Source organism: Microcaecilia unicolor, chromosome 7 (assembly GCF_901765095.1).
Source record: "Microcaecilia unicolor chromosome 7, aMicUni1.1, whole genome shotgun sequence".
NCBI classification, from domain to species: domain Eukaryota; kingdom Metazoa; phylum Chordata; class Amphibia; order Gymnophiona; family Siphonopidae; genus Microcaecilia; species Microcaecilia unicolor.
In genome coordinates, this window is record NC_044037.1 from 10,794,104 (window position 1) to 10,819,235 (window position 25,132).

At 46.5% G+C, this 25,132-nt stretch overlaps 1 protein-coding gene across 1 annotated transcript; it reads right to left on the minus strand.

Annotated features, from left to right (window-relative positions):
• Nucleotides 1-2,639: 2,639 nt before the first annotated feature.
• LOC115473715 (adrenodoxin-like) lies at nucleotides 2,640-24,329 on the minus strand. The gene is made up of 4 exons (XM_030208761.1): nucleotides 24,211-24,329; nucleotides 9,449-9,576; nucleotides 7,063-7,192; nucleotides 2,640-3,886 (listed from the first exon to the last, which is right to left on the minus strand). The coding sequence occupies exons 1-4, from the start codon at nucleotides 24,318-24,320 to the stop codon at nucleotides 3,766-3,768; spliced, it is 489 nt and encodes a 162-aa protein (XP_030064621.1). The 5' UTR covers nucleotides 24,321-24,329; the 3' UTR covers nucleotides 2,640-3,765.
• Nucleotides 24,330-25,132: the final 803 nt, after the last annotated feature.

Genomic DNA, 25,132 nt, shown 5'->3' on the forward strand with positions numbered 1-25,132 from the left:
TAAGAATATAAGCAAATAAATTAAATAAAACAGAGGGATCGGTATTCAAAGTGATTAACTGGCTAGAAACGACTCTTGGACGGTTAAATCAGGGCTAACCACTAAATTTTCAGTGTCAATTAACCAGTCAGTGCTGCCGAAAATAACCAGTTAGCACTGAACTATAAACCGGGTATTTTGGGGGCATTCCAGGGGCTGGTTAAGTGCCAATATTCAGCGCTTAACTGGTGAAGTTAACCTCATACGTAGGACCTGATAAAAGTCAGTCCTATCTTTATGCAGTAACCCATAGCCAGTTAAACACCGAATATTGCACTGAACCAGCTATGTGTTACCTGGTAGCGAGAAACCCAGAAATTCAATGCTAGTGCCCAGGGCCGCCAAGAGGGAGGGCAGGGGGGGAAAAATTCCCCAGGCCTCCAAGGGGAGCCCGGCGCCGGGGTCAGGCCGCCTGCGCTGCAGTCCCTGGTCTCACCTGCCTGCCTCCTCGGCTCCAGGCCCCCTTCATTCTAAGCGGCAGTCGCAGATCGCGTCTCTTCTGGCCTTCCCTCGCGGAAATCAGAAGTTACATCAGACGAGGGAGGGAAGGCCAGAAGAGACGCGATCTGCGACTGCCGCTTAGAATGAAGGGGGCCCAGAGCCGTGGAGGCAGGCAGGTGAGACCACAGACTGCAGCGGTGGGGGGAGCGGAGGCGGGGCAGCCTTGCCCCAGGCCCAGCCATGTCTCTCGGCGGCCCTGCTAGTGCCCAGATGTGGTTGGCCTTGAATTGCCAGGTTTAACGCCACTGGTTGAATATTGAGCCAGCAGACAATCATGCGACCTTAGGAACAGCTATGCCGTAGCAGTGTTCTGTTTCCATAAAACCAATTTGTGACACAATCACGAAAGTCAGATCACACCAGATGCTAGGATCGCTCCTGCGGTTAGGCTGATGTTATAAGGCTTAGTTTCTAGAATGAGTGTTTAATCTAGTAACCCAGCTGCCAATCCCACTCTATTCCCTTATCTGATCCCCAGCATCACATACAACACAGGTTTCTAGACGAGACACTCGGGGGGGGGGTCATTTGACCCAGATTTTTCCAGTGTTTGTAGAGCCAGTTCTTCACACAGGTAAAGGCTTTCATGATATTGCATGACCACACACGTGTAAAGTCCATAAACACACAAAAGGACCATGCACAGGTGGCATCGATGTGGGTACAGTTCCATGGGTGGTTTGCATAGACGCATTTTATGAAATACATGTGGAAAAGCATGAAGTACAGACAAGTTTATACCTTTTTCAGAGCCAGTGTAAATATGGACCATTTGTGCATGACTGAGGCTGGATCTAGTGCGAGTCTCTATTTTATAAAAAGTTACATAAGCACTGCCACGCTGGGAAAAGACCAAAGGTCCATCAAGCCCAGCACTCTGTCTTCGACAGCGGCCAATCCAGGCCCCAAGAACCTGGCAAAAAACCCAAAATTTAATAACGATCAATGGACTTTTCCTTCAGAAATCTGTCCATACCCCCTTCAAACTCAGCAAGGCCAGCTGCCGTCACTACCTTCTCCGGCAATGAGTTCCAGAGTCTAACTACGCGCTGAGTAAAGAAAAACTTTCGCCAAGGTGTCTCTCCAGCTTCACCACTTCTCTGGCTCAGCTTCCCCACCCACTTGCTCCTGCAACACTGAGTCATTATAAGTACATAAGTGTTGCCATACTGGGACAGACCAAAGGTCCATCAAGCCCAGCATCCTGTTTCCAACAGTGGCCAATTCAGGTCACAAGTACCTGGCAAGATCCCAAAACAGTACAATACATTTTATGCTGCTTATCCTAGAAATAAGCAGTGGATTTTCCCCCAGTCCATTTTAATAATGTTCTATGGACTTTTCATTTAGGAAGCTGTCCAAACCTTTTTTAAACTCCGCTAAGCTAACCGCCTTTACCACATTCTCTGGCAACGCATTCCAGAGTTTAATTACACGTTGAGTGAAGAAACATTTCTCCGCTTCGTTTTAAATGTACTGCTTCATCCCATGCCCCCTAGTCCTAGTATTTTTGGAAAGAGAAAACAATTCACGTCTACGCATTCCACTCCACTCATTATTTTATAGACCTCTATCACATCTCCCCTCAGCCGCCTTTTCTCAATTAGGTTTAAGAGAGTCATGGCACATCCACCCATACTTTAGCAAAATGATATTTTGTTTCCTAACTATAGTATATCCTAAAATGAGGGACGGTGTTAAATTTCTGCCTCGGAAAACTCCCAGTACCTCTGCTTCCACACAGGCTGCAGTCCTGACCTTAACAAAAGGAAAAAGAAGTGCGTTTTCTCATTCTAGAAGGGGTTTAGCATCACATTCCAGGAGACTAAAGTTGAATCAGCCCTCACTTTCACAACATCCTGAAGATACCACAAAGGGCAGCACGACAGATTTCTACACTGTACTGTCACTGCAGTGTCCCCATCCCTGACCCGTCGCTCAGTGAAGGGGATGCTCTAGCTGCTGGACTGTGACTGCAAGCCACTGCGTAACTTATTAGACACCGTAAGCAAACTTTCAGCCTTGTGCCCTCCTCCCCTACCCCCAACATTTTCTTAATTAAATTCAGATCGTGAATATCTCAAATGCACAGATGGACATTACACTTTTAAATATTTACTTTGTTTAGGATACAGATACACAGTAAGGTCAATTTCACAAAGAGTTTTACCTAGTTAAATGGCTATTTCTGAAAGTAAATAGGCTACTTGAAAATCACTTAGCCTCCCTGCCAGGGGCAGTAGAATGTCTTTATCTTTAAGGAGGGCACGTTTTGCTCCAAACCCTAGCATCTCCCCTTCCCATGCCTCAAGCATCTCTCTCCTTCCCTATTTTCTAACCCCGCCCATTGTCCGGTGTCTCTCTGCAACTGCCCTTCTCCCCCCCCCCCCCCCCCCCCCCCCCCGCAAGGCATTTCTTTACCTCCCTGAACTGGCTATGACAAACCACATAATGAGAGGGACCGACTGATAAGGTCCTATTTCTGCAGTTACCTTGGCACGTTAAACGCTGAATAGCCACTGATTCTGCCCCCGCAATCCCATAAACTAGCCAGTTTCAAGTTGGGCAGGAACTGGACATTTTGCAGCAGGCCCAACCAGTTCAGTGCTGCTGAATGTGAGCGGTTAAGCCCGAGCAAGCGATTTAATCCAGATGATTAAACCAGTTTGAATATCGACCTCTTCAGTCTATGTCTTTAATAAAAAGCAGCTTTAGCACAGTTAGAGGGACAAAGCCAGAGAGCTCCAGGTTTGATGTGTTCAGATGGGACACACGGAGAACACCACCCCATACCACCCTCCTCTTCCTCCACCCACAGCGCACAAACCGGTTTGTTTTAAAATGGAAGTATGACTGAAAGTGCTAAAAGTCCCAGAGAGACCTTACACTCAGGCATATCAAAGATTTAAGCTGATGGATACTGTATGTTAGCATAGAAAAGCACAGGTACTTCCTAGGAACCAGAACAGGCCCTGGCAGAGATAGGACTGGGCTCACTGGACCCAGTAAGGCACACCTTGGTTCTATGTAGGTTCTAACAGCCACGTCAGTGCAGGGACACGGAGTAAAGCGTTGTGCCTACATAAACATTGCAGTTCCTTCCCAAACATGTAGATAAATGTGTCCCGTCTTAATACAGAGACTATTTCTTGCGTTAAAAAAAAAAGACTGTGGTAAGAAATGAATCAGAAGTCCCAGAATGCAGCAGGGGCTCTGTAGTGCTGATTACTGGCTGCCCTGCATCCCTTTTCCTGCATCTTTCCTGGCATCCGACACATCAATGGGTAGACGAGCCGTCAGTCCATCCATAGCCTTTGTGACACACACTTGGCAGCCAAGGCGAGACCTGAAAAAAAGAAAAGACAAGCCAACGGCTCAGCTTGGTAGAAAGAGGAAAGGCAGACACAGACACTGCCACTCGGGTCGACCAGTACAGGATCAGGCAGGGTATCGGGGGTTTTATCAGTGGGAGGGCTAAGTCACTGCAGTCTTGTGTTTGAAGTCTCAGAATGTATTGGTACAACACCAGACTTACTGGGGTACCAGGTTGATCTGCTTAACACAGGACCCTCTCTATCTTTATTTTAATTAATTAATTAAATGTATTTGTATCCCACATTTTCCCACCAATTTGCAGGCTCAATGTAGCTTACATTTGCCATAATGGCGGTTGCCATTTCCGGGTAGCAGAATTGCAAATGGTATTGCGTTAAGGTGCATACATACATGATAACATACATGGAACAGATCATACATAAGGTGCATACATACATGGTAAAGAGGAATAAATTATGGTATTGCATGAATTGTAACATACATTAGGTCATCGACTATAGAGAGACCCTATTCAACATAAGATTTAAAGTGGTATTGCTTGATCATTAATATCAAAGAGGTTAATCAGTCATGCGATAAGAGTTCGGTTTTGTATAGATCATGTACAGTGTTATTATTTAGTATTTAAGATGGATGTTTGTTGTATGCCTTCTTGAAAAGATCTGTTTTCAGTAGCCTTCGGAAGACGGTTATGTCTTGCGTTGTTTTTAATGGCCTTCGGTAGTGCGTTAAATAGCTGCGTGCTGATGTATGAGAAACTGGTCGCGTATGTGGATTTATATTTTAGCCCTTTACAGTTAGGATAATGGAGATTGGGGCACGATGATGGCATGGCAAATGAGGCCTAGACTTAGGAAGGCCCCCCCCACCAGACATCTCAGGCTAGGGAAACCGTGAAAGGAGAGGTTTTTTAACTCATGGAAGGATAGTGCCCTCTTGTGACCACTCAGCATTAAGCAAGATTGCCGAGCAGCCAGAACAGACACACACAACTGTAGGTGGGGAAGGAAGTTGGATATAGCTCACACCCTTCGCCAGCCTTCAAGGCAAGTAAAAGTAGGTACTTTCTTGTTCCTGGAGGGCTCCCAAATCTTGGGCTTGTGCCTGAGGCAACAGCATGTTGAGGGACTTACCTAACCTCCCAAAGGAGCAGTAGTGGATTTGAATCCAGACTTTCCCCGATTCTCAGCCAGTGCTCTAAACCTTAAAGCTACAACTCCACTCCAAAATAAACTGCAGCCTAACCCCCAACCTACTTCTGTTGCCTGGTCCACTTTCGATTTGAGCTCTCTCCTTTCCTGATCGTGTGCTGTTTTCTCGGTTTTGTGAAGGGTGGTACAGCAGTGATGGGGAGTGAAGGCGAGAACAGCAGGTTCTCTGGTGGTCTCCCTCCCAGAATGAGCAGGGCAGAGAACAAAGACCGCAACCTTGGCAGTGAAGCACCTTTCATTCACCAGCAGCAAAATTAAGCTCCAGTCACAGGTGCTGCACCGTCTCCCTGTTCTGATCTGCAAGGGCAGGCTTCTACATGGAATGTTGCTACTATTGAGATTCTGTTGCTACATGTTGCTATTCCACTAGCAACATTCCATGTAGAATGTACAAATAGTTTCAACATTCCATGTAGAATCTCAAATAGGGAAAGGGAACTGGGACTTGATATACCGCCTTTCTGAGGTTTTTGCAACTACATTCAAAGCAGTTTACATATATTCAGGTACTTATTTTGTACCAGGGGCAATGGAGGGTTAAGTGACTTGCCCAGAGTCACAAGGAGCTGCAGTGGGAATCGAACTCAATTCCCCAGGATCAAAAGTCCACTGCACTAACCAGTTGCTAATGAGCAGGGCAATGCATTACTTACACACAATGTTATGTTAAGATTACTGCACTGTTCAATGATGCTGTTTGTGTTTTAGATGGGAATGTGGAGGAGTGGCCTAGTGGTTAGGGTGGTGGACTTTGGTCCTGAGGAACTGAGTTTGATTCCCACTTCAGTCACAGGCAGCTCCTTGTGACTCTGGGCAAGTCACTTAACCCTCCATTGCCCCATGTAAGCCGCATTGAGCCTGCCATGAGTGGGAAAGTGCGGGGTACAAATGTAACAAACAACAATAAACCAGCCTTTAGCTGTTTCTATTGCATAAATGTCTAAACCCCAATTTTACAAAGCCAGGATACATAAGTCCAAAACTGCAAAATGTGCATACAGGCAGGGGGAGGGGGGAATGCAAATCTATATCCAAAACGATCAATGCCTGCTACCCAGTATGTCAGAAAAGAGCTTGTACCAGGCAGTACTCCATAGACCGTTATTAAATGGACTTGGGGAAAATCCACTATTTCTGGGATAAGCAGTATAAAATGTTTTGTACATTTTTGGAATCTTGCCGGGTATTTGTGACCTGGATTGGCCACTGTTGGAAACAGGATGCTGGGCTCGATGGACCTTTGGTCTTTCCCAGTATGGCAATACTTATGTACTTATGCACCTTTCAATGGTCAAAACAAATACTGAACGCTACACATTCCAACCTGGACATTTCAATTGTGATTTATGTCCTTTCTAAAGTGCGGTCTATTCGTGTCTCGGAAATGTGAAAACTAGCATTTAGATGTCCATATTGCAGAGACACCCAAATCACAAATATATAAACCCGGTCCATGTCAGAACAGGGCTATGTGTCAAGGTCTATAAAATACAGAGTGGAGTGGACTGGGCGGCAAAATAAAAATTGGTGCGGGTCCATTTTGGGTCTGAGACCTTATCACCAGCCATTGATTTAGCGGTAAGATCTTACATGTTAACTGGGCGGTAATGACCTACCTACATGTGCCAAACGCCACTTGGCGCATGCAGCGGACGTCCGCCAGAAAATAAAAATTATTTTTCAGATGAACGCATCGGAAACACTAAAAATGAAATTACCGCAAGCGCCACGTGGTAGCCAGGCAGTAACTCCAAATTGGCAAGCGTTGGGCCCGCGCGTAGAACACTTACGCGGCTTAGTAAAAAAAAACCTCAATGTGGCCTTGAGCTCAGACTGCTGGTAACAATACGTAAAAAGAGTTTTGGGCTACATTAGCCCCCAGCCATTTTCTAGAGCTCGGTAGCCTCAGGGCCACAGCTTCCCACGTGCAGAAAACCCTGAAGTCTAACTTTCTGAAAGCAATGCGGTAACTCACGTGTTAGTCAGTCCATATGCCAGGTCCAGCATGTCCATTTCCTCATCAGTGATGGAGCTGATCTGATCAAAAATCTTCTGCTCAAAGATGAGGTGGCAAGTAGAGCATGCGAGCGTTCCTTCACAGGCACCTGTCGGGCAGCAAAAGGACCAAAAATCAGTCCCCCCTCCCCAGTACAAAAGAAACAGCGACTGTGTGCCCTGAACACAAACATCTTCATTTCCTTTACGGTTTCGTACAAACGTTTAGCCACCCTGGTCAAACTATGTTTCAATGAATCTCTAAAGTGAGCAGAATCGGACACAACCTCTCAATGACAGAAAGTTAAAACATGACATCGGTCTGCAAGTTTTAATGCAAAATTAAAAAAATCAGCAGATAAATTTTGTAACAGAGCCAAAATAAGAAAACAGGGAATACTGCATGTGCAAAAGTTTGACCCGGGCGTGTTTTATTTTACGAATAAGGCACAAAAAGGTGCCCGAAATGACCAGATGACCACCAGAGGGAATCGGGGATGACCTCCCGTTACTCCCCCAGTGGTCACTAACCCCCTCCCACCATCAAAAAACATCTTTAAAAATATTTTGTGCCAGCCTCAGATGTCATAATCAGGTCCATGACAGCACATGAAGGTCCCAGGAACAGTTTTAGTGGGTACTGCAGTGCACTTCACAAAGGCGGACCCAGGCCCATACCTACCTGTTACATTTGTGGAGGAAACTGCAAGCTCTCCAAAACCCAGCACAAACTCACTGTACCCATACATAGGTGGCCCCCTTTACCCGTAAGGGCTATGGTAGTGGTGTACAGTTGTGGGTAGTGGGTTTTGGGGGAGGTCAGCACACAAGGTAAGGGAGCTATGTACCTGGGAGCATTTTATGAAGTCCACTGCAGTGCCCCCTAGGGTGCCCAGCTGGTGTCCTGTCATGTCAGGGGGACCAGTGCACTACAAATGCTGGCTCCTTCCACATCCAAATGGCTTGCATTTGGACGTTTTTGGTTTCGAAAATCACTGAAAGTCAGAAATGTCCAAATCCAAGGACGTCCAAATTTAAGGATTTGGACGTCTCTGAAAGTATTTTCGAAATGAAAGATGGACATCCATCTTTTTTCAAAAATACGGGTTTTCCCACCCCTGGATTTAGACGTTTTGCAAAGACGTCCAAATCACAACTTTGACGTTTCTTTCAAAAATGCCCTTCTAAGAGGGGCTTTTACTACGCTGAGGTAGAAATCAGCTGGCGGTAAACGCCGAGATGCCAACAGGAATATAACGGGCGTCTCGGCGTTTACCGTCAGCTGATTTCTACTGTGAGCTAAAAACACTACTGCAGCTTAGTAAAAGACGCCCCCCTTCCCCTAAACCTTTTGGACCTTATTAACTTTTTTTTTAATGTAATGCATCAACTAAAAAGACACCCAAACTTTTGCCTTTCATATTCATTGTTTTCTTATTTTGACGATTCTGTAAAAAACAAAAACAAAAAACAAAAATCAGCAAATACATAGATTAACTTTCAATTGTATAGAAGTTGTTATCAGCTTCTGTTCACTTAGGGATTCACTGAAACCAAATTTGGCCAGGGGTTGCCTAACTTGAACACAATTGTATATGAAAACGAGAAAACACTGAGGGACCTGAAAAATTCAGGAAAAAAAAAAAAAAAAAAGACACTAAATCCATTCTTTTGCCTGTAGGACAGTGGTTTAAAACTATTGGTCAGGACCCCGCTTGAGGGGGGGGGGGGGGGGGGGGGAGTCACCGAAAGAGCCCCGTCTCCTCCCTCTGGACCTCAACTGTGACATATACACAAGTAGGAGCAGTCAGCATTGGGTCCTGAGAGTCAGTTAACGAATTTTCAGACCCTGGCCCCTGTGTGGGCTGTTAGGAGCGGAAACCCATGCAGAGAACTGCCATTTGTAAGTGCACAATGACATACGGGAGGGGGGGGGATCCTGTGCTGATTGCTTCTACTGTTACCACCACTGCTTGTGCTGCAGCCTTCCTGCAACTGGATGAGTGGAGGGAGAAGGAAGAGGATGAGGGAGGGGGGGGGGAAGGACAGAAGAGAACTGCTACTGAATTTTGTTTTCATTATCTCAGATTATAAGAATGGAATAATGTTCACACTGCCCTAGGTCATCACTGATGCATCAGCGATATACCGATAGGACAGAACGCCAAAAGATTAATCAGAGCACAGAAGGCCATGTTCCTGAATCCACACTGTGCAATTCATAACTGGACAAATCACAAGCAGTCTGAATGGAAATGCCAAGGCTAAAGACTGAATGCCCCTCCCACACTGAAAGAAAGAGACATCCCTCTGACCAGGCAGGAAAGAATGTGCCTGCTGTAGCCAGTTCCTGGCAGGGAACCTACCAAAGCCATCAATTTCTAGGTTCTGGTTAATGACCACATCCAGCAGGCTCTGTCCCTCCTTGGCTGTAGCAGTGAGTCTTTCTCCGTCCCGGTTGATGAAGTGTACTGTAATTTTGTCATCTGTTGCTCTGTAAGGAGAAGTTACAGTAGTAGAAATTCGTGTTACAGGAATGTAATCATAAAAAAGCCATAAGGACTTGGATTGTTTATTAGAGAAAAGGGACTCGCTATACCATCTTTCTGTGGTTTTTCAACTACATTCAAAGTGGTTGACATAGGATATACAGGTACTTATTTGTACCTGGGGCAATGGAGGTTTAAGTGACTTGCCCAGAGTTACAAGGAGCTGCAGTGGGCATTGGACCCAGATCCCCAGGATCAAAGTCCACTGCACTAACCACTAGGCTACTCCTCCACTAGCAACATTCCATGTAGAAGCCTGCCCTTGCAGATCAGCAATGCGGCCGCGCAGGCTTCTGTTTCTGTGAGTCTGCGCAGCCACGTTGCTGATCTACATGGAATGTTGCTAGTGGAATAGCAACATTCCATGTAGAATCTCAAATAGGGAAAGGGAAATGGGACTTGATATACCACCTTTCCGAGGTTTTTGCAACTACATTCAAAGTGGTTTACATATATTCAGGTATTTATTTTGTACCAGGGGCAATGGAGGGTTAAGTGACTTGCCCAGAATCACAAGGAGCTGCAGTTGGAATTAAACCCAGTCCCTCAGGATCAAAGTTTGCTGCACTAACCACTAGGCTACAGGTAACAAACCTCATTTTTCTATTTTTTTTGCTAACAATAAGAATCTATTAACATGCAAGAAATGAAGTAAACATTCCACGCTTCAGATGCTAGTTATTAGCATTGAGTTTAAGGGGGAAATGGGCTCTTTCAGTGCAATTAATTCAGACTCCACTTCTGTTGATTCCATGCAGTTAGTGCAGGTCACCTCTGCTCTGTAAATTGAAAGCAGGAGGTTAGTGTCCACTGTATTAACATGCAAGAGTCAATAGCTCCCTTCCCACTACAGTCTGTGCTACTCCTTTTCTCTCTTGGGAAAACTGAAGCCCCCCCCCCCCCGAAAAATATAACATACAATTTGTGGGCATTGACATCTGCAACAGAATATTACCATGATCTGAACACTCAGACACATGGAGAGATTTTATTGACACAGGTGAGGCTGCTGGGTCCATCATGGGGTAAATTCCAGAGCGGTGAATGTTGAGATAATAAGCCAGTGTGACCTCTCTGGTAAGGAAGCTTTGTAGCCTTGGAGCTAACAGGATAACCCAAGACTGGCAGCATTGATAATAAAAGCCAAGAAACAAAACAAAAAGCACCAGGGGCCTTCAAAAAAAGGGGAAGTCAAGGCATCGATCATAAAACATGAAACACGAAGCAAGAAAATCCAGGACCTCTGCAGATGTTGCTAGAGAGACATTTTTAGAGCAGAGTCTGCAAGAAAGAGTTGATGTTATTAAAGAGAGACTAGGGTCGTGCCTTGCAGGTACCATCAGGAATCTGCTTGTAAGGCAGACCAGGGTTGGGATTGTGTTCACTGCCCGTAGCATCCCCGTACTCAGCTCAATAGCTCCAATGGGGGGGGGGGGGGGGGTAAAAAAGCTTCTTTAGACGTGACGTGCAGCTCACCGTCACAGGAGGGCGCTGTGGTGCTCAGCTTGCATATTGGCAAGAGACAGGAGAGCTACCAGAGGCAAATAATTAGACGCTGTGCCCCCTGGTGGTCAACAAAGAGGAAATAGCTATGATTGATGGCTGCCTGATGAGAGATGGATGGAAAGGAGTAAGGAGAAAGGATGTCTGAAAGTACTGAAATATCTACTGCGTGTAAGCACATATTACCTTCAAACCTGATCAGACCACAGATCCACGTCACCCAATGTCCTGTCCACAACTGCAGCAAGAAGTGGGTGCACAGAGGACATGGACAAAAACTAACAAACGTTACACATATCCTGTCCTATCCTTCCACTCAGGGACAGCCCAAGGGATTCTGACACCCTAGGCAAACCTTCAGGCATGCACCCCACCACCAACCAAGGCATGGTCAAGGACCTCTTCCACCATGGAAATGTCCTCTTTCCCTACTTTTTCCCATCCAAAAGATGTGCAACAGCTCTCTCCTCTCCTGCCCCAAAGTGTTCAGTATCTCCCATTTCTTCATCCTTCCCCTCCCAAGAGTTCAGCAGCTTCCCTTCTCTGCCCCCTTTAAGGTGGAACTGGCAAGGCATATGTAAAAAAGCTTGCATGCTCTAGGAGTGTTTTGTAGATCCACTGGCTGTTGCTCCCCCCCCCCCCCCAAAAAAAAAAAAATTATTTTGCCACCCTAGGCAGACTCCTGGTTTGCCTGATGGTCAGGCCAGCCCTGCGTCTAGCTATTAAAAGTTATGAACGCAGACGCATATGATTACCACTCCATCAACCCACATAGCATGAGGTACTTGATCAATAACATAACTCGTTAACTCATAGGAGCCTCCCAGTATAACTTATAACCTAATTGATTGCTGAAGCCACAATGGAACACCATGACTGGGCAAAACAGAATGTACCAGGGATGCCTCCTGGTACAGACAGAAGCTTCCACTAGCCTCCTTCTAGATTTGCAGCTTACGTACTTTCCAAGTGCCTACGGCCCTCTCCACTGCATAAGACTGCTATAAAAGTATACCCCACAATCTGGGTCTGAAAATCTCAAATTGTAAAAGTTGACTAACTGCTCACTAAGAATATCCTATATAACAATTCTCACCTCCAACGTTCTAATGTGCCTGGTACCGTGGCTCCCTCGGAAGTGGTCTGCTAGGCAGTTTAGAATGCACTGACGTCAGTGATGTCACTGACAGCTGATTCCAAGGCAAGGGGAGGAGTAGGGAAACAGCTGTCAGTGCTCCCCCCCCCACCTTGGCGCAACACCCAAGCCCCTGCCCTGCAAAACCGCGAGGCCAGGCAGGGGGAGGAGTAGGGAAACACACTCCTCCCCCTGCCTATCAATCAGCTCTCAGTGCCCCCTAGGCGCAACACCCAAGCCCCTCCGCCCCGGCGCATCACCCAAGCCCCCCCCCCCCCGGCACATCACCAAAGCCCCTACCCTCCCCCCTCTCGGGCACATCAACTCCCTCACCACCCGCAGCCGCCAATACTAACGCTGTCCGGCCGCTGCTGCTTCTCCTGTGGAGCAGCAGCGGCCGGTACAAAAAGAAAAAAGCCAAAAAAAGATTTTTAACCTGAAACGCGGCTCCGTAGACAGCCATCTGGCGTTGACTGTTGTCACTGCAGCCGCTCTTCCTCTCCCCTCTGACGTCGCTGTACTCCTCCGGGGTCTTCCTGCAGGGGCAGTGACGTGGTGGGGAGAGGAGGAGCGGCTGCAGTGACAACAGCCAATGCCAGATGGCTGTCTATGGAGCCGCGTTTCAGGTTAAAAATCTTTTTTTGGCTTTTTTCTTTTTGTACCGGCCGCTGCTGCTCAACAGGAGACGCAGCAGCGGCCGGACAGCGTTAGTATTGGCGGCTGCGGGTGATGAAGGGGTTGATGAGCTGGGGGGGTAGGGGGAGAGGAGGGTCACTGGACATGGATGGCTGCGGGGGGGGGGGGCAGGGAAGAGGGAGGTGGGAAGGGGGTCCTGAGACCAGATGGGTGGCTGCAGGGGAGGGCAGGGGAGAGAGGAGGGTCGCTGGACATGGGTGGCTACAGTGGGGGCAAGGGGAAAGGAGGGTTGCTGGACATGGGTAGCTGCAGGGGGAGCAGGGGAGAGAGGATGGCCGCTGCACATGCGTGGCTGCAGGGGCAGAGGAGGGTTGATGGGGAGGGGGTCCTGAGACCAGATGGGTGGCTGCAGGGGTGGCAGGGGAGACAGGAAGGACGCTATGGGGGGGGGGATTACCTTGCTAGCGCCCGTTTCATTGCCTACCGAAACGGGCCTTTTATACTAGTAATTTAATAAAACCGGTGCCAGGGTGGCGAGGGCAAGCAGGTGCTGGTCTGCCTTTATACTAAGTGGAAAATACTGAAGTCATCGGCATGTACCCCAGCAGAACAGAGCACCCTAGAACCCCTTCTGTTTCCTCCTCCAGCCCCTTCCTTCTTGCCAGGGCCGGTTTTAGACATGGTGGGGCCCAGGGCAGAAATTAAGGAGAGGGCCCCTGATCCCCTCTCCTCCTCACTTGCATTGCTACTACACGGTCCAGGCATCTCTTATCCTTCTTGCATCAGAGGGGGCGGATCAAGGGGGGCAGGTCGAAGCAAAGAGAGAAAGCTTTGGGGCAGCTAGAGGCAGCTTGTAAGGATGGCTGCTGTGCCGGGGCCCCTCTGAGAAGGGCCGCGATCCGCCCCCTCTGACGCAAACAGAACATTGCATCAGAGGGGGCGGATCGCAGCAGAGAGGGAAAGCTTTGGGGCAGCCAGAGGCTGCTTGTGAGGAATGCTGCTGAGCCAGGGCCCCTCTGAGAAGGGAAACAAATTTTTAAAGACGATCGGGAAAGGGAGGAGATGAATTGTGGTGGGGAGAAGGGGAAGAGATGCCTGGACCGCACGGCCCCCTGTTCCCCCCCCCCCCCCCCAGCCCTGCTTCTTGCCTTGGTTCTACTGCAGAAACAAGAGGGAAAGACAGTAGCAGAGGCATCTCTCTTCTGTCTGCAACCAGCAACATCAGAGTGCAGGAGGGGAGGAGATGGCTGGCCTGCTGCAAGAAAAGAGGACGGAACAGTAGAGTTTAAGGAGTGAAAACCTTGTGCACCAAAGAGAGGCGGGACTTGGGTGTGATCATTATGTGATGATCTTAAGGTGACCACACAGGTAGAAAAGGCAATGGACTAAAATACAAAATTAACACATGCATCCAGCTTTTCCTACATAAGCACGCAGCTATGGAATGCACTACCACTTGACGTGAAAAAAAATGCTCGACCTAGCCAACTTTCGGAAATCACTGAAGACTTGCCTCTTCAACAAGGCATACCGCAACGACCCATCATATGAACTTAAACGCAATACCGCTATATCTCTTATTCCGAATGTGATCTCTTTATACTTGACTGCTTAATCTACTATGTCCCTCATGATCTTTACGTAATACCACTTGTATCTCTCACTCTGGAATGGCGATCGCCATGACGGAACAATGTAAGCCACATTGAGCCTGAAATGCAGCAAATAAATAAATAAATAAATTGGTGAAAGCTAGAAGGATGCTTGGGTGCAAAGGGAGAGGAATGGCCAGTAGGAAAAAGGAGGTGAAGATGCCCCTGTATAAGACTCTGGTGAGAGCTCATTGTATACAATTCTGGAGAAGATATAAACAGGATGGATCCAGTCCAGAGGGCATCTACTAATATGGTCAGTGGTCTTCGTCATAAAGTGGGTGGGAACAGACTTAAAAGACCTCAATACGAATACGTTAGAAAAAAAGGCTGGAGAGGGGAGATATGATAAGAGACATTTAAATAACTATGCGGCATAAATGCACAGGAGGTGAGTGTCTTTCAATTAAAAGGAAATGAGGGGGCAGAGGGTGAAGGTGAAAAGGGACAAATTCAGAAGTAACCTGAGGAAATACTTCTGGAACAACCTCCTGGTGGAGACTCTAAATTCAAGAGCTCTTCGGGCAAGTCTGTAGGATCTCTGAGGGAGTAACAGAGAGAGAAGATGGCATGGATCGGCAAACTGGATACAGGGCCGAGAGGGAGGGGGCAAAATTCCCCAGGCCCAGCCTCCAAGCTTCTTCCTGCTTCCGGGTCCATCTCTCTCCTGCTGCTCCTGAGTGCTGGGACCTGGATAATTGCATTAACGTGATACCCGAGTCAGTTAATACAATCATCCAGGTCCCGGCACACAGGAGCAGGAGATAAGAGAACGAAGGCAAGGAGAAGGGGCGGTAGCCCGAATATGGAGAACAGCACGTGGGCCCCCTTATGTGGGAGGGGGTGGCAGTCATGCCCCGGGCCCAGCTATGTCACTTGGTAGCCCTGACTGAATAGGCCATAAGGTCTTTATCTGCCTACATTTTTCTATGTTTAGATGTTGGAAAAGGGAAAAAATACAAGAGGAACTGATAAAGAGAGACCAGAACCAAAGAACTGAAAAAAAAAAAATAACAAAAAGGTACAAAAAAAAAAAAAAAAGTTATTTTTAATAATTAGAAAATGAGACGTGTCATCTTTGAAAATGTGGATTTCTTGTATTTTGGAAATTTCCTATGTGAATAATTATATTCTATATGATTTACATAAAAATTGACTAAATAGGAACTAGGGGTGGAGCTTATCATCTGCTCCTCCCACCTCCAGCAACAACAACAAAAAAAAAAGTGTTCCATTGTCCCTGTTAGAAGTGATTTGAAAGATCCTGGGTAAAGGCCAGGAAAACTGTGTCTGAAAAAAAATATGCAAGGTGGGGGGGTAAAACAGAGCCAGAAATGGTATCAGGGTACTTATTTTGTACCAGGGGTAATGGAGGGTTAAGTGACTTGCCCGGAGTCACAAGGAGCTGCAGTGGGAATTGAACCTAGTTCCCCAGGATCAAAGTCCACTGCACTAACCACTAGGCTACTGCTCCACTCATTCCACCAATAAGAGCCAACCTCATCAGTGATGTCACAATGGCTTGATTGCCCTATACAGTTCCCCAGGATCAAAGTCCACTGCACTAACCACTAGGCTACTGCTCCACTCATTCCACCAATAAGAGCCAACCTCATCAGTGATGTCACAATGGCTTGATTGCCCGATACTTGGCTCACTTCTGATATTGTGATGTCATAAGGGAACTGGGACTTGATATACCATCTTTCTGAGGTTTTTGCAACTACATTCAAAGCGGTTTACATATATTCAGGTACTTATTTTGTACCAGGGGTAATGGAGGGTTAAGTGACTTGCCCAGAATCACAAGGAGCCGCAGTGGGAATCGAACCCAGTTCCCCCAGAATCAGAGCCTGCTGCACTAACCACTAGGCTACTTCTCCACATGTGTTGTGGCTGTTTCCTAAAGGCTCATAAGGACATCTCCCAAAGACCCTGAACAAAGTTATGCCTGTGTGTGTGTGCTGGTAGAAATGCCGAACCTGCCTCTGCTCCGCCCATGGAATCCATATACGTAAAAATCGCACGAGTGGTGCAGTTTTACCTAGCTCTTTTGGGCATCTATAGTATACACTGGGCCAAGTTCTAAGCACCAACTTGACAGCATACAGTGCTGCCCTACGCGCCGAAGCTGGTTATAAACTGTGGGCTATTGTATCCCAAATACTCATTTTCAAAGAAAAGGATGTGCAGTGCGAGTGTCCAGGGTGTGGTTTAAAGGCCCTTTGTCGCCGCCCCCCCCCCCCCCCCCCCCCCCATTTCTGCAGGTGAATAGCGAGTACTTGTGGAAATCCCATGTAGTCACCCAGCTACTCAAGACATGTACACAGAGCTGCCAAGTTACCCATTCCAGGAGGGAGACTTTTGGTCCAGTCCTGGATTTCTGCCAACCTCAACCTGGTGCATTCTGGGACCCGCAGCACTGATTTCTATGAATAGAATCGTGGACTGTATCATCTACTATGTTACTGCACTGCTTTGGGATTTAAGTTATCAATAGAAATCAAACAAAATAAAACATGGAAAAGAAAATAAGATGATACCTTTTTTATTGGACATAACTTAATACATTTCTTGATTAGCTTTCAAAGGTTGCCCTTCTTCCTCAGATCGGAAATAAGCAAATGTGCTAGCTGACAGTGTATATAAGTGAAAACATTCAAGCATTACTATGACAGTAAAATAGATACCATTGGAGATTCTACATGGAATGTTGCTACTCTTTGAGATTCTACATGGAATGTTGCTATTCCACTAGCAACATTCCATGTAGAAGGCTGCGCAGGCTTCTGTTTCTGTGAGTCTGACGTCCTGCACGTACGTGCAGGACGTCAGACTCACAGAAGCAGAAGCCTGCGCGGCCACATTGCTGATCTACAAGGGCCGACTTCTACATGGAATGTTGCTAGTGGAATAGCAACATTCCATGTAGAATCTATAGAAATCAAACAAAATAAAACATGGAAAAGAAAATAAGATGATACCTTTTTTATTGGACATAACTTAATATATTTCTTGATTAGCTTTCGAAGGTCGCCCTTCTTCGTCAGATCGGAAATAAGCAAATGTGGTAGCAGATAGTATATATAAGGTGGGATACAAATGCAATAAATAAATAAATCAAAGCATTACTTTGACAGTCTGACAGAGTGGGAGGGTGGAGATATGCATGGGGACTTAAAAAACCAGGAAGGTCAAAAAGTCTCCCTCCTGGAATGGGTAAACTGGCAGCTCTGGTGTATATTCAGGACCATGAAGGAGGGTAATTTACTCAGGCCCGTATTACCCGATAAATGCCTACTGAGAACTGTAGCTTATCCACGTCAGTTTGGGAATTATTTTGGCTATTTCTCTTTGAACCGAGTGTGAAAAGGATTTGAGGCTCCAAAGTGAGCTGAGGGTACAGCCTGTCCTGCTGCAGGGGCCTTGATAGGCTCGGGCTTGCGCACTATCTGTCCCATCTGTACAAACAATCCTGGTGAGGAAAGTCTCTGGAGAGGGCAGCATATTCCAGCCCTGCACCAGCCAGTTAGTTACCTTTACACAGAAGGCAGCGAAGACTGGAGGGGGAGGGGGGTCACACTCCCAACTCACCCCAATCCTGTACATGGCAAATTAAGTAATCACTTTCCACTCAGGAGAACTGAATCTATCACAAGACAGGACAAGTTTGGGTGATATTTCATCTGCTGTACTGAAAAACCCAATTATGTAAAATGTTCATGTCCTCAATTAAACACGAGCTATTAGTTGTTTTGGGTTTTTTTTTTTTTTAATTAACTTACCCAGACTCTGAAGAGGCCTCAGGGGCCACTCCAGCAGGTTTACAGAGCAAACTTTAAACTCCTCAAGCAAATATCATTCAGGTTACCACTGCATGAGAAAAACAAGGCACACCACCACGATTATATGTAACAGCCTGCTGCAATATTATCTCCCTTCCCGTCAGTGCACGAACAGGACTGGCTCACATACTGACAGGGAGACAAAAGAAACTTAAACCCCACTTGATTCCAGGCCCCCTCTCCTCCCAGCAAAGTGTCCGATTGTCTAGATCAGGGCTCCTCAGCCCAGTCCTTGGGGCACATCAAGTCAGTCGGGTTTTCAGGATATCCACAATGAGGGTCACTTTACTCATACTACCCCTCTCCTCAAGACCCTTCACTGGCTCCCTATCCATTTTCGCATCCTGTTCAAACTTCTTCTACTAACCTATAAATGTACTCACTCTGCTGCTCCCCAGTATCTCTCCACACTCGTCCTTCCCTACACTCCTTCCCGCTCCATGGATAAATCCTTCTTATCTGTTCCCTTCTCCACTACTGCCAACTCCAGACTTCACGCCTTCTGTCTCGCTGCACCCTACGCCTGGAATAAACTTCCTGAGCCCCTACGTCTTGCCCCATCCTTGGCCACCTTTAAATCTAGACTGAAAGCCCACCTCTTTAACATTGCTTTTGACTCGTAACCACTTGTAACCACCTGCTTCCACCTACCCTCCTCCTTCCTGTACATAATAATTGATTTGATTAGCTTACTTTATTTTTTGTCTATTAGATTGTAAGCTCTTTGAGCAGGGACTGTCTTTCTTCTATGTTTGTGCAGCGCTGCGTATGCCTTGTAGCGCTATAGAAATGCTAAATAGTAGTAGTAGTAGAGGAGTAGCCTATTGGTTAGTGCAGTGCAGCTCCTTGTGACTCTGGGTAAGTCACTAAACCCTCCATTGCCCCTGGTACAAAATAATACCTGAAACCGCTTTGAATGTAGTTGCAAAAACCTCAGAGAGACGGTATATCAAGTCCCATTTCCCTTTCCCCCTTTCCCTTATGACATCACAATATCAGAAGTGAGCCAAGTATTGGGCAATCAAGCCATTGTGACATCACTGATGAGGTTGGCTCTTATTGGTGGAATGAGTGGAGGAGTAGCCTAGTGGTTAGTGCAGTGGACTTTGATCCTGGGGAACTAGGTTCAATTCCCACTGCAGCTCCTTGTGACTCTGGGCAAGTCACTTAACCCTCCATTGCCCCTGGTACAAAATAAGTACCTGAATACATGTAAACCGCTTTGAATGTAGTTGCAGAAACCTCAGAAAGGCAGTATATCAAGTCCCAGTTCCCTTTCCCTAATAAGGCCGGTAATTTGGTGCACTTTGCCAGAACGTTTATGGTTGGAGTCACTCCTCGATAATTCATCCGAATCAACATGAACGTACCTAAATCTGCACTACCCAAGCTGCAAAGGACTCAAATACAAATCAACTTACGCATCTAATTTCTTCCACATAAGCACACAACTGTGGAACGCATTACCAAACGCCTTGAAAACTACGAACGACCACCTAAACTTCCGGAAAACACTAAAAACTAACCTGTTTAAAAAGGCATACCCTACCGATCCGACATAAATGCCTTATCTCTGCAACACAACAAAACTAAAGAATGTAATGGACATAACACGACTCTTCCGTTCTCCGATTCCCTAATGTGGCTGTGCCACATGAACTCTATCTTACCACAACATCACCCTGTATTTGTTTACACCGGAGTCTGCAAACGTCTCTCCGGTACTATGTGAGCCACATTGAGCCTACAAATAGGTGGGAAAATGTGCGATACAAATGTAACAAATAAATAAAATAAAGAAGGTCTTAAACAAAAAAAGACTTTTCTTTTTTTCAGAAATGCTTCTGACAATTAGAAGCCGTTTTACTGAAGGGTTAGCACACAGCAATGGGATTGCTACACACCAATCTGGAACTGCTACCACAGGAGCCTGGCAGTAGTTTCCACCTTCAGCACATGCCATAGCACCAGCGTTTACCTGGGAACCCTAAATGGGTAGCGGTAAATACTCCCCCCTCCCCCCCCCCCCCAAACTGCCATGCAACAAGTGGTTCACCTACCGCACTGACATTTCTTTTCAAGAAAAAAACAGCCTTTAACCTGCTGCGGTAAAAAGGGGCCTTACCGACGCTAGCGCAGGCCCCCTTTTACTGCAGCTCAGTGGCATAGCTACGTGGGGCCACGGGAGTCTGGGCCCCCATAGATTTGGCCCTGGGCCCCCCTGCCGACGACCCTCTCCCGCCGCCGCCTACCTTTACTGGTGGGGGACCCCAAACCCCACCATCCGAGGTCCTCTTCTTCCGGCACAAGGCTTCGTTCTGTTTCTGTGAGTCTGACGTCCTGCATGTACAACGTGCAGGACGTCAGACTCACAGAAACAGAACGAAGCCTTGCGCCAGAAGAAAAGGACCTCGCTGGCTGATCTGCAAGGTTTTGTTCCGTTTCTGTGAGTCTCAGACTCACAGAAACAGAACGAAGCGTTGAGCCGGAAGAGGACCTCGGCTGGCGGGGGTTGGGGTCCCCAGCCAGCAAAGGTAGGCGACAGCGACGGCGGGGGAGGGTGCTAAAATGCACCCCCTACCCTTGGGCTCAGGACCCCCCTCCCGCTGAAGTCTGGCTATGCCTCTGCTGCAGCTTAGTAAAAAGGGCCCTTAATGCAGGGTGATTTGGCCAAGTGATACCACCTGGCTCTGTGCAACTTTGAAGAACATTATTTCCAATTGTCATGACTGTTTTGCTGTATTACACAATGATGTAATTTAAGAGGAATAGAAACTCTATCCCCTGGTTATTCAGCCAGCGGCAGAGTATTTTGCTGCCTGCCACTGGTGTTATTCCCGGCTTCAGCACTGAATATCCGGGTTTTCGTTTTGTTTTTCAGCTTAGTCATTTTTATATAAGCCAAACCATTTAAAGATAGGACTGCTATTTATATGGCCTGTTTTAAGCGGTTTACTGATGCGGCGGGGGACTGAATCCACTCCTAGAACATCCACAAGTTAGCCGCTTTTGAATTTGGCGCTAACCGGTTACTTTCAGCAGAGGTAACCAATTAAATGCCACTGAAAATAACTGGATGGCCGTGAATAAGCGATTTAACTGGTCGACGGCCATTTCCAACCAGTTAAATCGTTTGAAATATCAGCTGGTATAATTTTAATGTTTGTGTGTGAACTTCTCAGATGTAATTGCTGGGCGGTATTATCAAATATAAATAAAATGTCAAATGCAGAATGTAAATTTCCTCCCAAATCACAAAGTCCAGTCACTGCACACCAGGGCTCCTTCTGGAAACCCACATTCATAAGCTCACAGGTGTCAGGGATGCCCTCTCTCCAGAGACTGAATGCTCCCCTAGAACAGCAGACTGGACACCTGTACCTTCGAAACACCTGCTGTGTGCCATCATCCCAGACAGGACAATGGGCGAGATGGGCATTTGGTCTGACCCATTCTGGTATTCTCTCCTCATTCCGCAGAGCGATACAAACAAGGTGCCCCTTCCATTCCTCTAGATCACTTTTACCTTTTAAACCTTTCACAGCTGATACAGAGGTTGAATCACTCCATTTAATACCAAATTAAAGTACTGTGAAAAGGAAAAAGTGAATTTTAAGAGCTATTCTGTAGGTCATGTTTTGCATACATCATGCCAAAGTGAAGCTCTTGTGCACCTGGGTACAATCTCAGTCTCTCGGATCTGCTGTTTGTTCCACTGTGTCAAGCATATGAGTTTGCTGGAATTTAGACCCTCAGACTCTGATGTGGAAAGGTACCGCAATGGGTTGTACATATCAGTTACTGGCAGAGCAGTGCAGAGGACTCGAGGTCAGGTATTACTTTGCACAGAAGACATGGGTGATAAATGGTAATGAAGTTAGAAAGTACTCCACTGCAATGCGTAGGATTTAAACAATGACTTTTGATGCACGCACAATGCAAAAACATTTTGCAGGGTCCGGAAGGGTCGGTTGAGAGGATAAACGAGCATTAAGTGAAATCCAAGAAATCAAATTCTAAAAAGTAGCCGTCTGTTTATTGCAAATAAAGGTCCAAAAAGTGGTCAACACTTACGCAATAAAAACATGCACCGACGTCCACATAAGTATCACTCAGTACATTCGTGTACTTGCACCTCCTGACGCAGGCATCATTGCTGAAACACGAGCCGTGTCGAGTCAGACGTTTCTACTGTAAAAGTGATAACCACTGATTTGCAATAAAGAGACAACTACTTTTGATTCCCTGGATTTGCCTTCTTTTGGACCTCACTTCTATGTTGTTTAAGGGTTTTGTCTCCTTTTTTTGTTGTTGGTTGAGGGGACTTTATGCTTTCAGCAATCTAAAAATGCCTTGCTTTTCTTTTTTTCTCCAGCCAGAACAGTATCTGCAACTTTAAAACAGACAGGAGGTAACCAAAAGTGCAGGCACACATTTGCCGTTCTCGTCCTGTGCATATTAGTCTTGCAAAAATTTCATGAGCAAGAAGTTTTTGCAAGGTTAATAATATTTATGTACGGAACAGCACAGATGTGTACTACTACTAAACATTTCTAAAGCGCTACTAGGGTTACGCAGCGCTGTACAATTTAACATAGAGGGCTGGTCCCTGCTCAAGGAGCTTACCATCTAAGAGACAAGTGAACGGACAGTCCGATAGGGGCGGTCAAATTGGGGCAGTCTGGATTTACTGAACGGTAAGAGTTAGGTGTATTGGCGCTTGTTTTCTTCAGAAACCAGCAGAGCACCACTAACCTTCCAGCAGGCCTGGCCCTGATTAGTGCACGAGTTCTGCGTACATAACATTTTCACAGAATTAGCTTTCCACATGGCATGGTTTTAAGCTCGCAGTAGAAGCTGCATGCTCAGCCATCTGCACATGGCTCTACCTCATGGCTTTCTATACAACTAAGGACCACAGGGATGTGTTGGGGAAGGACGCTGGACTTTGCTTTTCATTGCCTTGATGCCACTGTATGGGTCGCAGAAAAAGTTCAGAGAAGAGCAACCAGGATGATAAAGGGAATGAAATAGCTTCTCCAGGAAGAGAGACTAAATAAAACAGGGCTCTTTAGTTTGGAGGAAAAAAAAATGCCCAAGGGGGGATAAGAAAGATTTTTTTTTTTTTTAAATCATGAGTGGGGTAGAATTGGGAACCAATGGCTTGCCCTATGAAACGGGTACTAAGGCAAATTAATAAGTAATATTTAATACAAATTTACAAAAACTATTTGCAGTGAAGCTCTGGCATTTGTTGCTGGAGGACTGGAGGGGGCAGTTAGCACAGCTGAGTTTTGAAACTCCATAAACCATTTTCACTACTACTATTAGCATTTATATAGCGCTACCAGACGCACGCAGCGCTGAACAATTGACAGAGAGACAGTCCCTGCTCAGAGAGCTTACAATCTAGGTAAAACAGGCAGACAAGACATTACAGGCAAGGGAATTACAGGGTAAAGAGGAACAGGGGAGGAGAGCAAATGGGTAGCCAGATAGTTTACCTCTGTGCCACTATGTATGCCACACTGTGCCTGCAAATAGGTGGGAAAATGTGGGATGCAAATGTAACAAATAAAAATAACAATGCAGAGATCTACTCCTTGGGCTCCTGCCAGGGATTTGTGACCATCGTTAGAGACAGGACTCTGGACCTGATGACCCTTCACTCTGATCAGGATTTTGCATTCTTGCATCTTAATTATTTTCTGTGGGTTCTGGCAGGGGCAGAGACAGAGCAAGAAGTGGGAGGGCTAAACGCGGTGCAAATTGCTCCTGTAAGAGGGGAGACTTGTCCTACTCACTCACCCGCTGCACAAACCTCTCCGGGCCAGGCTCGGTCCTCCCTGGCCACCGGGAAACACTCGCAAAGACAGAAAGGGCCGCCTCAGGAGAGTCGCGATGCAGCGCGCGCTCATGCTGCCGGTGTGTCCCGATACTAACCCCAGAGCTTGGGGTAGCAATAAGTACAGAAAGAGGGCGGGCCAGAACACTGTCACCAAGGCAACACGGGGAGGCGGAGCCATTACATGCAGCGCCACCCTCTGCTCCTCCCCCGTCACCAGGCCAACCCTGGAAAGGGGGAACCAAGGAGGTTTACTAAACAGGAGTGGATGGAAGTGAACCTATCTAGTCCGTTGTAAGCAATGAAGCCAATTTGGACAATCTGGCTTTCCCCTTCCCAGCGCAGCCGTCATCCCGGTTTACTCAAAACAAAGCAAGCAAACCCTATGGGCTGCTGCATCCACATTGTCGTTTTTTAATTGTTGGTCCTTCTGTAACAAGTCTAAAGCTGTTGCAATTGGATAGGCAGTGCCTTAAAAGGTGGAGGACAAGTCCAAAGGAATATAGAGGGGGGTGGGGTAGCTTAGGAGAGTGGGCATGGGAGGGAGTGGATGAGGGGGTTTGGTTAGGTTGGTGGGAAGTTGTGGGGGGGTAGGATTCAGGGTTTTGTTTGTTAGTATAAACGAGATAGAAGGGGGGAGGGAAAAACGTGATGTTGGATATTCTTCCTTTATGTACATTCTACTTGACGAGTCTTTTTTTTTTTTTTAGATTGTACTATTGGGATGTTGGTAGTATGTATATTACTTGTGTCAATAAAAAATATGAAAAACTAAAAAAAAAGGTGGAGGGCAAAAGTTGTTTTTTGTTCTTTTTACATATTGGACAGCTTTTTAATTTTTTTTTGTATCCCACACTTTCCCACTCATGACAGGCTCAATGTGGT